This window comes from Columba livia, chromosome 3, assembly GCF_036013475.1.
Source record: "Columba livia isolate bColLiv1 breed racing homer chromosome 3, bColLiv1.pat.W.v2, whole genome shotgun sequence".
Classification (NCBI taxonomy): domain Eukaryota; kingdom Metazoa; phylum Chordata; class Aves; order Columbiformes; family Columbidae; genus Columba; species Columba livia.
Window position 1 is genome coordinate 62,984,248 of NC_088604.1, and position 13,645 is coordinate 62,997,892.

General features: G+C 36.9%; 1 protein-coding gene across 20 annotated transcripts in view; it reads left to right on the plus strand.

The window, feature by feature from the left end:
* Positions 1 to 13,645, plus strand: part of ADGRG6 (adhesion G protein-coupled receptor G6) — a 146,856-nt gene that overhangs the window by 92,639 nt on the left and 40,572 nt on the right. For 11 of the 20 annotated variants that reach the window (XM_065057193.1, XM_065057192.1, XM_065057194.1 and 8 more), the window contains 4 exons: positions 208 to 291; positions 7,475 to 7,560; positions 8,921 to 8,973; positions 9,054 to 9,107. In XM_065057193.1, the coding sequence (XP_064913265.1) occupies positions 208 to 291; positions 7,475 to 7,560; positions 8,921 to 8,973; positions 9,054 to 9,107 (277 nt within the window). The other 9 variants (XM_065057202.1, XM_065057208.1, XM_065057209.1 and 6 more) reach the window with 3 other exon arrangements.

Genomic DNA, 13,645 nt, shown 5'->3' on the forward strand with positions numbered 1-13,645 from the left:
CACTGGATTCAGTGAAAGTAAAGATTGCAGGACTGGGACCTCAGTTCATATCCATTCATCACCTTGTGCAGAAAAAATATGTGTTTATTTAACATTTATGGCATTGTGTGTAGATGGTTTCATTTTACATTATCATGCGTTGTTCCCATTTTGTCTTACCTCATTAACATTCATTCAAGTTCACCTCTTTCTCATCTTTATTACCAGCTACTGTAAATGCTACTACTCCTACACCACCCACTGTCACCACTAACATGCGCGATACTAATAGAACCGATAAGCCAAACAATGGTAAGAAATCCTGTGTTACATTTTTCCTTGTACTGTGTCTAGAGCAAATTTGTTGTATTTTAAGGTGTGTTTTTCATACTATCATAATGTCAAGGGTCATGTCTCAGTTCTGATCTCATTTACATTGAAATAAATCAGGAGTAACTTCATTGGGCCATGTAACAATGGTGTAAATGAGAAGAGAACCAAATTCAGTGCTTATTTGTATCCTGTTTACCTGACTTTTGTATGCAAGGGACTCACTTTGTGTCACCCCTTTTATTTACCCATGCAAAGAACATGGGAAGGGACCAGTATTTCTAAAAAGGGTCTGAAAAGAATCAGGCTTTTGAAATGTTTCAAGCTGCAGATGATGAGGCACTGCGTAGCTCCCGTCTGTGCAGCTAGGGCGGTAGTAAGCTGGGATTGTCTTTTCCTCACTGGTTGGGAGCAGGAGCCAAGTGAAATTGTTCCTGTGGAGCAAAGCCACTTCCACTGAGTCAACAGGAATCTTTCCACTGACTTCAAGAAGAGCTGGATTAGACTTTACTAGGGAAAATGTTGACAGTATCAGCTATCAGTTACTTTACGTTTAGAAAGATTAGGGGAAAAATAAGGTAGTAAATGAGCCTATTATTAGCACAGGAAAAAAGCCAGGATATCTTTTGAGGTTTTCTATGATATCACTGTTTCCTAGAACCTAAGCATAATTTTGTGAGGTGCTGCTAAAATATTTATTAGTTTGTTAAAAATAGTTTATAAACATTATTACCAACACAGAGATAGATTTCTGCAATTTTCAAGATATTTGTTGTAAATATTTTTTTTTTCACTGTGCTCCAAGTAAAATAGAACCTGTTTATGGTTCTTTCTGTGTTGTTTTTTGGTTGATTGGTTGTTTTTTTCGTATTGTTTTATTTTGTTTTCCCTAAATGCATCAGTTGTTCTCGTAGGAATTGAAATTCTTAGAGTATTTTTTCTCTTGGCAGATCATTTCTTGTACATTAGTAATCAGGCAGTACAGTAGTTGTTGTGAAAGAATTTATATCAATTCAGCCTGTTTGGATTTACTAAGCTGTAGAATTAAGAAGAAAATACTGAAAATGTCTTCCAAATTGTGATGTTTTATTTTTGTGGAGCCACTCACTCCATGTTCACCGTAAGCAGTTAACTCTTTTTTTGTAACTACAGAAGGAACTGAATGCCTTATTAAATTAGTATTAATAAAACCTGGACAATTAAGTCCTTTGGCTTTGAAACTCCCAAGAGAAGTAAAAAGACTAAGAAAAATAAGCCAAGTTCATTTACATTACATGCAAACTAAACTTTCACTCAGTTAACTGGCATCATTTTCCACTCTTGTTAAGCTGATTTTTAGATGAAGAGCAGGCAGCTAAGAACAGACAGTTAAGATGCATATATTTTTCGTTAATCCATTAACTATGTGGCTTACTACACACAGACCTGCAGGAATTCAGACTTCCTGCTACAGTTATCTTCAGAATGAAGAGAAATTCACCTGAATCCTCCCATTCACTACCACAGAGGCAGCAAGAGTCTAAGATAGAAGGGGTCAGAAACATAGGAATTATCTCAACTCCAATTATTTGGCCAGTGAAACAAAAGCCTCTCCGTTTCAGTAAAAACTCAGCAGATGAGAAGCCAGTGAGAAAAAACACGTACAGCTTGTTTCTTCCAACTGTGTCCACATCAGCTGCTTCTGAGGAGACTGGCAACGGTACCTTGGCTTCTTTTACAGAAAAAATCGACCTAGATAATACTGTGATGAATCAGTTACTGAATGAAAACATTTTGAATTATTCTCAAAGTTCATTTCATGGCACTTCTGATGCAGCAGATGCTGTTACGGAGCCTTCTGTGAGTGCAGCAGTTCCTTTTCTTCAAAACAGAAGCCCTAATGTGGAACTAGCTCTGGCTTTGGCAGATGGGACAGTTCATTCTGACTCTGAGTCAGCGTTCCGCTCTCCCGTTACCAGCAGCACGGCTAATGAACCCAAAAAAGAAACCCTGTGGATTTCATCGTCCAGCAGCAGCAGCACAACCAATTTCATGCACGTGAGCAATGTCTTGGAGCCTGCGAGTTGGTGGAGTGGGACTGTCTTTCATAATCGTATAACTTCTGACATTGAAGAAGACAGACATCGTTCTCTTTCTAGCTTACTTATATCACTGACAGAGCAGAAATCATCATTCCAAAAAAGTAGGCTAGATTTGCTAGACTTCACACCTGAAAATTTTTACCTGGAAATGATGGAAGGCAATGCTAATAAGAACCCTTTTTCTGTCTTAGCAGCAAACAGTGAATTTCAGTATAGAAAATCTATGCACATTAAGGAACATCCTTCAGCAGGCACAACAAATTTAACCTCTGTGGGGACTCAACCTGCAAAACGAACAACTTTTTTTCAAAACTTAAAGAAAACTTACACAAAATTTATGCCTGACATCCAATTGACAAATTCAGTCCTAGGACACAGTAGAGAACTAATAACATTTTCAGCACTTTTGGTAGGAACAGGCTGGACAAGCTCATCATTTAAGCATGTTTTAATGACAATGCCTGTTTATCAACAATTGTCCACTGATGTATATTTGGGAAGTGACAGCACATTTATATCTAATAGCAATTACTGGTCACATTTAAAACATTCAGTGCATTTTCAAAAACCAAGTGAGACCTTCAAATATGGAGTACTAGAGAACAATTTAGATACATTTCACTATAGTAATCAAAATGAAGACTCAGCTTTTACCATGTTAGAGCCAGAGAACGCGAATAGAGTTGGCAGCTCCTGGGACTTGGGTTACTTGGATTTTACAAGAAAATATGTAGATATTTTCCCCTCTTTAACAACACGCTTCTGGACTGTTTCCTATCATTTGAAAGAAATGTCACAAGTGTTTCCTGGGAAGCCAGCAGAGAATTGGTGGCTCTTATTCAATAAGCTGCTTTCTTCACCAACAGAGAGATTGCCATCCATTAGTTCACATGCTAAGCCTGACAGTATTTCTGAACAAACTTCTGCCATTAGATTATTAGGTAACAGGGCTGAAGAAATGAACTTCTCTAGCCATGCATCGGCTTTGGAAACACAAGTCTTTAGTTCATTTATTCCAGGCCTTTCAGAGAGAATTTCACAAAGTAATGCCAAGACAATAACCAAGTTACAATCAACAGTGAACTTTGCAAACCTAAACATATCTTCAAACAGGGAGTTTTATTTTGATTTTCCTTTCCCTTCTCTGGAAGTACCTTTGAGTCAACACTCTATACAAGTAGAGGTAAGTCCCTTTGATAAGATACTTGCCAACTCCACAGAAAAATTAATGATATTTGGTAGTTTGCACACACAAATTGGAACTGACAAAGTAAGAAATCAAACCAACATGACCTTCCTAAACAGTAGGCAGCAGCTTGTTTCTGTCCTTCCAACACACTCAGGAACCCAACCTTCACATTCAAGGGATAGTCATGCTGCTTTCTTGATCCCCACACTAGCTGAGAGTGTGGTAAATAGTACAAGAATGCACCGATCACTGCAGTCTCAAAGTCTTGCAGAGAATGATGCTGTGATAAATAATATTGATAAAGCAGGAAGTAATGTTCAAATAGATGCAGCTGGTTTTTTAAAAAGCATCAGTTTTATGAGTTCTGATTTCCTTCCAATGACATTGTCTTTAGAATTAGGGCACCTTCTTCATTCAAGCTCAAAATTCAGTGTTAGTGTACCTCCAAACAGCTACTCAACACCTCCACTCCCACCAGATCTTCAGAACCATCTTGATACAATTTCTCCAAGCCTGATCCCCCAGTGGGATGTAGCAGAGTTAAGCTTGCCAACAACAGTAACACCAAGAAGTCATCTAACAGTTTTAGGACCAAACTCAATTGAAAATCAAGTGGACAGTCTGAGATACAGTCTGTGGACAGTAGAACAAGAAATCATTGATGATAATGAAGACATAAGGAACTCTGCTATTCTGACATCAACAAACATACTGAGGTTTTCTGAACAGGATTTGGAAGGGGAGGTGTATCGATCCTTTAGCAAACACGAAGAAGGAGTGTCTCCTCTAAATATTGTTAGTACTCATGCATTGGATTTTGAAAATGCTTACTATAGACATTTTGCAAATGTCTCTTCTATTTTGGAGTCATCAAGAACTGCAATAATGAATGATGCAATATCTTTGCCATATTCATACAGTGGAGTTATTATTCAACACAAAGAGACCGCCTTCAACCACAATCTGATGACACCTCCTGCAGCAATCCATCACTCTTTCATGCAGTCCCAAATGCCAGTTTCTTCTGTGACACACCACCAGTCATCAGTTTTGGCACATGTTCATTCTTTGGACAATTTACCATCTGGGACAAGACAAAATACCACCCCTTACCCACCACTGCATCAACTTACTAGCTCTCCTGCAGTCTTCTTATCTTGTTTATGTTACTCCTTCACTGAACTGGGCTGCCTGTGTCGACCTGAGGTCAACTACAGTATGTCAAATTCTTAAGATAGATGTAGAAAAAAAACAGATTATTTTATCTATTTAGATACTCAGTTGGTAGACTGAACATAGAAGTAGCTGGCTTTCACCCTGTAGATATAGACCAATTTAGCATATGAAAAGCTTTTGAAATAGTCATTTAATTACAGTAGAAGGGAATTTGTAACATTTTAGTAGTAGTATATGTCATTAACGTGTGATTTCTAATTTATGTGTACTTCTCTAAGACAGCTCTCATGAGACTGTGAGAATACTACATTGGATTGCCATGAATTTTATATATTTTTATGCCATTTTATTGTTTGAGATTGTATGAATGTTTTTCACTTACAGTATTCCTATATTTTTGAGGATTTAACTTCCAAAAAGCAAAGTTTTTCCAAAAGAAACTTTCCTAGCAGAAGAAAAAAAGAAAAAAAAAAATCAAACACCACACCACAAATCCTGGTATTTCATCGATCATTATATTTTTGTAGTTCATGGTGAATGTGGGGAGAATTATTTTTCCAGGTTCTTTTTTCCTCTTTCTTTCAAATTATCTTTGGCTACTTTTCATCAATTTTCTGCCCATAAAAATATTTTTTTTCATTCAGCATTTTGAGGTGGGATTTCCACTGTTTGATTTGGAGAGTGAGAAATGATTTTTAGTTTTCAATATCTGCCACTGCAGTCTCCTGAGAGTGTTTAAAAACATAGATTAGTTCTTTGTTCTTGTTCTTTTTTCACCTCATTAAAGCATGCCTTGGGTCACCATCTGATGGAGATCTTGAAGCTGTTGACTAGTTTGTAGTTATTATGTTTGTTTTTAGAAATACTTTGCATATTCCTATATTAAGGTGATTTTGTCCATATACATAATTATATAAATAAGGTTATAATTTTCCATATTATTACATATCAATGTGTGAGAACATATATAATGCACACTTTCTGTATGTGTGTATCTGTATAGCACATATAAATGTTACATTATACATATAAAATTGCATATATGTATATGCAGAGATATGTACATATAAATGAGATCCAGGTCTTGCAAGTGTTTTCAACTTGCTGAAAGTCCAATTTTCTACTTCCAAAGACTTATTTTTTAATCTTTTTTAAAAATTTTCAACCATCACAGTAATTACAAACTAAAATTTTCAGATTAAACCGGACACCAAATTTGTATGTTTGCTGAGCTAAGGGAGGGAAAAAAAGACAAATCAAAAAGGAAGCAAGTTCATTCTACTCATATCTAAAATTTAATCAGAGCTTACCAAAAAAGATAACTGGTAAACCATCTTCCTGCAAGGAATTGATTCTTTAGTATTTTATCACAGAGGAATTTTCATACTGATGTCAGTGATGATATAGTGGTGATATGAAAAGAAAGAAGAATATTCAAGCCAGCTCATGAACAAGGTAGTAACCAACATGCACAATTAAATCTGAAAATACTGACTTCATTTTTTTTTCCCGTTACTTTTGTTTCAAGCTCTTGTAAAATGATAATCTATGAAGTTTTATATGATGAAATTTATTCCACATATACATAACTACAATAAAAATATCTGTTATTTTGGCTCAGGAAGATAGAGAAGTTCTTTTACAATAAAGAGACAGGAAAGGATTTTTGTATCATTATTGTCATGTTCTGTTCAGCCCTATGTAGTGTCTCATTAAGATTTACGTAAATACATGTATCTGTGATCAAGACACATGACTTTGTCTGGTAACAGCCCTGAACTGAGCAATGCTACATGTGCCATACATGCAAGTGAATTAATCCAGAAATTCTTAAACCTCCTCAATATCCTGGGAACTTTTATTCAACCAGACATTCAGAATTTTTAGTAACTTAATGAAAATAATTCGACTTGTGAAAAGTATGGGCTTTTAACACAGAGAGTAACTCTGAGATTATTTGATGTTATTTATTAGATGTGAAATTTTGTGACGCTGCCTACCAACTCATGAGTTTAAGAGAATTTATATTTACCCAGTGCCATTTCCAAACAATTTTACTGAATATAAAATTGCTCAAAGCCAAGTGTTACACGTTTTGTGACTGAAAGATGGTTTGTTCAGCTGCCAGTTTTGTAAAGCTAATGTGGGTTCTTCTACTACCTGGCCATCACCAGGCCTGAGAGTAAAGACCGTGCTGTGAAAACAAGAGCTGGAAATCCCTTCTCCCAGCTAATTCTGTCCTCAGTTATCTGGTTACTTTCAACTAATGAGCCTTATCTGCTCTCCCAAAGTTTTAAATCTAATCTGCTGTGGTTGAATTCTGGATTATAACAATGTGACCGAGAGTAATAATTACCGACTTCAGTAATCATGATTATTTTTAAATTCATTACACTTTCATGATCTTGCTTTTACATACCACATTAAAGGTATATACAAAATACTATTTTTATATATGTTGTTTGTGAGTTTGCGTGCTACACTTGAAATGTATGGATTGGGGGGGGAATTATTATCTAATTCAACAGGACTAGTGAGCATGGGCCCAAGCCCACAGGTCTTGTTCACTCCAGCCTTGTATAATGCTAGCAAGAGCTTGAAGTGTTCTTCTAGCTGGAGTTCAACCCAATCTTTATATTCATCATGAAACCAAAGTCTCAGTATTAAAAAGGTAAAGATGCTCAGTTTCTAACATTGTAATGCTGTTTTTAATGGACAGGTGGGCTGTTCTACAGGATAAGTATAACTGTCTTTAGTTCCAACTCCAACGCAGAAGTGAAAGTACAGGATGTGGTTGCAGAATGGGTAAGTTACATTTTCTTTCCTGCGTGATTGCATGTATGAATCTGCCCCGTTGATGTATCAATGTGAAAAGGAAACAAAAGAAAGAATACCAAATAAATGCTTATATTAATATGTGTTCTCTGAAGATCTTTCTGTTCTTGCTTTGTGCAGTAATGGAGTCCTATCTAGCTGGGGTTATTAGGCACTGTAGGTAAAATTTTGAAATGTCTCCACTATACAAGTCAGCTTCTTAAGAAATACAGATACTAACTGAGATTTTGGAAAGTGTGGAGAACCCAGAATTGTCCACTGAAAGAGAATCATGTCCAAGTTCCAACATCACTATACAGAGTGAATGTTTTCTCCCCAAATACTAACATGGTTTTGAAGTTATATTGTAATAGAAATAACAAAAAAACCCAGGCAGTGTTCATTTGTGTGAGACAATACACTTTTCCAATTTACCCTAATATTCTCTACTTCGGAAGTCTTCTGCCACAGGTCAGTTGTTTGGGTTTCTAGTAGCCCTGGCTTTTCAGCCAATTTTAGCAGACATAAGCTCTCCTTCCTGAGCCCTCTGGATGGAGAATTCTTGAAGTTCCTGCCTCTGAATGCTTCTGCCTGCATACATATATTCTCTGTCCTGTTTGATAGTTCATATAGGGACAATCACACAATCTGTAATCAGTCTTTATACCAGCTACTTACATGAAAATATGATGCCATAAATATATGGCAATTATTCCGTATTTTACTTTAAGTAAACCTGGAGGCTTTCAGCTTTCAGAAGCTAAGGCAGAGAAGCCACCTATAGTCACCTACAAACCAGAAATACAGCCATTCTCACCTGGCAAGGCTTTTCTCTTAGAAGCAGTAGCCAGCAGAACTACACAGGTGCCTGAGCCAAAGAATCCCAAAAGGTCTCACTTGGCCCTAGCAGAGTATGCAAAAATGTCTCCCGGGGGAAAACTGAGCAGCCATTTCCCACTCAGAGTAAATGGTACAAAGGTCTGGAAAAAGATGATCATAAGGTTGTAGGCTTATAGGTGAAAAGTGACCCTGTAGTTTTATCAGTAAATCTTTTCTAATCAAAGCGTTTCTGAGAAATGGAAAAGTGCAGCATCCTGTGCACTCACCTATTCACTGTGTCATGACCCTGTAGAGATTTCCTTCCATCAGTAAAAAAGCCCACATCTCTCACTACCAGTTGTACATCTAATATAACAATCACCTCACTGATATCAGAGTGTTCTCTTTGCTTTGAAAAACTGAAAGGGACTTCTCAAGGGAGAGAAGGGTCAAATTCTAACTCTTTTTTAAGCAACAAAGAGCCCCATTAACATCTCACCATTCATATGATCAATGTCTTCCTGTTTTTCAGCTAAACCGTACTTTCCAGAACTGGAATTACACTGTGTATGTGGTCAATATCAGGTAAATGAAGGGAGAAGAAATTTATGGTATGTTCCTTTTGAGAATCAATCCACCCTAATTAATGTTTATTTCTTTTATAGCGTCCACCCTGGCTCCATAAAAGAAAGAGCAAGAGAAAAAAGAAGTATTAAAAGGTGACATTTTTAAAGACATTTTCTTGATAGAGGCAATGGCTGCTATTACAAGTGGCTTTACAACAGTCTTTATTGTTATTGGATTCATTGTTTGTTATTGAGCATATGCTGCCAGTCTGTAAATATATGACTGCTGTCGAGCTGAGCGCTCTGATGTGCTCAGAAACCTAATACTGGTTATCATGTTTGTTTTGGTTTAAATCTACTTAGCCTTAATCCACAACAGATCATTTCTTTCAGAGCTAAGGTTTCATCTGTCACAAAACTGAATAGCTGTATCATACGTATGTGGTATGTCACACCCAGCTTACGTTAACAACAAGCTTTGGTACGCTGGCATCTACCCACTGTCACTGCATTTATTCTCTTGAACCAGAGCCTCTTCATTTAACAGACACCTTACTAGATGCGAAACACTGGAAACTCATGGTAGAATTGAGAGCCAAACTAGTGTGAGTTAAACTATTTACCATATGCTCTCATTTCCTGACTTCTCCTGGGCTCAAAGGCACTGGAGTTGGGACAGCCTCAAAGGCAGCCAAAGAAATTTGGGTGGGTTACACCCCCTGAAAATCTGGTCTCACAGGATTTCTTTGAAAGCAGCAGCCTGATATCTGTGGGACGTATGGGGAGGGAATGAACCTTAGGACCAAGTTAAGGAGAGGAAATGAAAATGTGAGTAGTCATGTGAGGAAGGGGGAACAAGTGGGTATGGGATGTTTCCGTTTGCAGTGTAGGCAAGAGTTCGTAGGAAAGGACTTTAACTGCTGACTCTTGAGAAATGCAATGATGACACATGGACTTTTTAAGTACAGAGATAGCCCAGGATTCACAATTTACCATGAGGAAGTAGTTACTGATGCTTCCAGTGTTCTACGGAGTTTACCTAGACATGAAAAGATTTGTAAAAGGCTCTATCTCCTTCCCACACACCCACAGCAGAAAGACAGCTTTTATTGGCAAAACCATTTAACTGGTGTAGGATAAACCCAGTCTCTGAATGGGCTATTTTGCTGCTTGACCTACATTTACAGTAGGGTGTAGTGATGTGGGTGGGATTTTTTTTTTCACACTTCTAAATGATACACTTATGCCAGCAAAACCTTTTAAGTGGAGACCTTGCCTCAGGTCTTACTAACAGTACAAGACTGCTGAGGAATGTAAAACTTTTCCCATCTTTATTGCTACATCTTTTACCAGGCTAGTAGCCCAGCTTGTCAGCATCTGTTCTCCCCTAGAACGAACACCTTATTTCTTCTCATCTCACTTGCCCACCATCCTGTCCTCTGGACTTTGTTTCTTCTTTCCAGCCTATAAAAAAGGAGGTGAAGAGGGAGAAATTATGCTAGTAATTCCTCCTTTCCTTTCCTTTCCTTTCCTTTCCTTTCCTTTCCTTTCCTTTCCTTTCCTTTCCTTTCCTTTCCTTTCCTTTCCTTTCCTTTCCTTTCCTTTCCTTTCCTTTCCTTTCCTTTCCTTTCCTTTCCTTTCCTTTCCTTTCCTTTCCTTTCCTTTCCTTTCCTTTCCTTTCCTTTCCTTTCCTTTCCTTTCCTTTCCTTTCCTTTCTTTCCTTTCCTTCTTTCCCCTTCCCCCTTCCCTTCCTCTTCCCTTCCTCGCTTTCTGACATACAGTGGATATAGCACTAAATTACTTCTAATACTATGTCACTGTTATGGGGAAGCAACCCTATTCCTATTTACTTTGTTCATCATATGTAATTTCAGAGTCAATGGAATTGCATGTTTCAAATATGTCACGAAATATTACAAGGGAGGCCTGGCCTAATGAGAAACTAGTCTTCTCATGGGCTCTAGTGCATTTTATGTCAAAGCCAAATGGCATTTTGTTATGATTCTAAATAATTTAGGATAAATGCTAATCATGTCACAAACAATGTTAGTGTTCTCCAAATAATCATGGTTATTGCGCAGTGCATGTTTTCTTAGAAAGGAGAAAAAAAAGAAAAAAGAGAAATCAAGATTCTACCCAACCTAGAAACCCAGCTGGGGCAACACAGGGATAATTAACAATTTAATTGAGCTATATAATACGTGACTGACAAATGAAAATTACTCTTTTTATACACCATGTACGCACAAATACGTATATAGAAGTATACGTGCACATATATATACACAGGATTTTTTGGCTGTTTTCAGTGTATTTTTTGTGTCTTGCATATATTTCACACATCATTTACCTCTTACAGTCGAAAAAATTCAGAAAATTTGATGTTCTCCCAGCTTTAGGTCTTCTTAGTATATGTCTATCGCCGTACATTGCTTCCCTTCTAAAAGAAGGATTTTCTTCTCAGTAGTCATCAGTGTTCCTGGGTTTAGTCACCCAGTTTCCAGTTGTCTGATGTTCACACAGCTGTTTCCAGATTTTTGAAAGAAAGAAATCTGTTGAATTTCTGGAAATCCAGAGAGTAAACTTTTTTTTTCCCTGCTACTTCCTGATCATTGCTTTCCAGATACTTCGTTAGGTTTTACACTTTCTTGGATTTGTTCTGGGTAGGTTTCTAAGGAAATCCTAGAAGATACGAGAGTAACATTTTGGGGTACAAAAAATTAACACGTTACAGGTTGGAAGTTTTCAATCCCTGATGGAAGTAGTGTTAATTTCTCACCTACTCACGTGATCCACTGAAATGTTGTGGCTGAGTGCTTGTTTGTAACTTGCTCAAAGTGTGATTTCATACAGTTTCTATTAATTAAATATTCCAGTAAATTATTTCTGTGAATATTTATTTCTCAATTTTGGATAATCAACAATAAGTCTCTTGCAGTTTTATACATTCCACTATTTCCCATAGTTTTTAAGTATTTCTTATTCCATTTGCCTTCTTGTTAATCTGAACAGAATTTCACTCTATAGTGAAGACCTAATCCATAAGTATCATGGTCTTAACTTTATCTTTTACAGAAGTCTAACTTTTACCAATCTAACTCTCTAAACCTTATCTGTATTTTCTGAATTTTCCACAAGATTATAGCCTTCTTATTTTTAAGACACTATCATTATTCTTTAAAATGCTTTTTGAGAAGTTTTCCTTCTCTTTGCATGAATTCATATTCTTATTGAGACTGCATCTTTTCTAACTACCTTTTGGATTAGTATTTTATATAGCAGTTAAAAAAGAAACAGCCAAACAAACAAAACACAAACCCCACAACCTTTCTCCACTTTTTCTATACATTTTGCCTTGCTTCACCCCTTATTTACCACCCTGCTACCTTATCAAGGAACTTCTGTAATCGGTCTCCCCACCTAGTCTTCTTGCAAATGAAAGAGGAAGAATCGCTAGAGAGAGAATGATTCAGAGAAGAAATAGAAGCTGGAAGTGGGAGGTAGGAAGCTGGCTTTTTTTGGCACAGTAAAAATAGGTGTTTTCCAAATAAATATTTTAAACTGTACTGCATTCTGGAGAAGAGCAAAACAAAACAAAAATATGAAAGTGGATTGTTATTCTTTCATTGCTGTGCCTTATGAGCTGGAGAAATCCTCAGTACACTGTGCTTATTATGTGTTTATGTGTATGGTGATGAGAGACAAATAGAGTGCCAAGTCCAAAAGTGCATATTATTATCAGCACCTTTAATAACATGAGATCTCTGGATGACAGCAGTATGTCAAGATAATACTTTGGTCGAATATTAACTATTTTAATAGACATTATTTTATCACAGCTATACTTGACTTCATGCCTGTGTTTAATTTTTTCCTCTGGTCATGCTGTTTCCATCTCTTAATGAGAGCAGCTGTTCAAAATAAAGTAGACAGTAGTTCAGAATGGGCTATGGATATAGCTGTTGCTTTGTCCTCCATTATTTTGCGCAAACCCTTGAAAGTGAAGCCAACTTGTGTTCTTTATGTAGATAAATCATGAATGTGTGTATTTCTTTCATTTATTCTTTGCTTTTTATGACACTGTACTGTTGTCCTAACTTTCTGTGACTACTGCTGCTTTTCTCAGAAGGGTCCTACTGTTCCTAGGTCTTGTAGGGCTGCCTCAGTAAGGGAATTGGTTTTTATTAAACAGCTCAGCTCCCCTGATAAGTCTTTCTTTTTTTTCTTTTTTGGTAAGCAATTTTGAGAATTCAGGCTCCAATTAATTTGTAACCTTTTCTCCACTCAACATACAACTAAGATTATGCTTACGCCAGCTTCTAGTACTTCGATTGTCACAATTTTGGCCTATTTACTGTGTTCAGTTGCTTCTGCTATGTGAAACAACATTAATTTTAGTACTGTTAGACAACTCATCCAAGTTAAAAAACACAGTGGTAGCAATCTGTCTAAAGACCACTAAAATTAAACAGAAATGCCTTCTTCCAGGAATGAAAATAGAGAGGAAAGCAGGAAATCAGAGAGGCCCATGCCCAATCCTGCTTTTCTGAAGTCTGTGGGGGTTTTGCCATCAGTGGATGCTGTGCTGCTTAATGGAAAGTTTAATGCACTTGGATAAAACTTAAACTAATTAGATTGTGTAATAGTTTCAGACAGAAGTTAGCAACATCAGAGCAGCATAATTTTGCTTT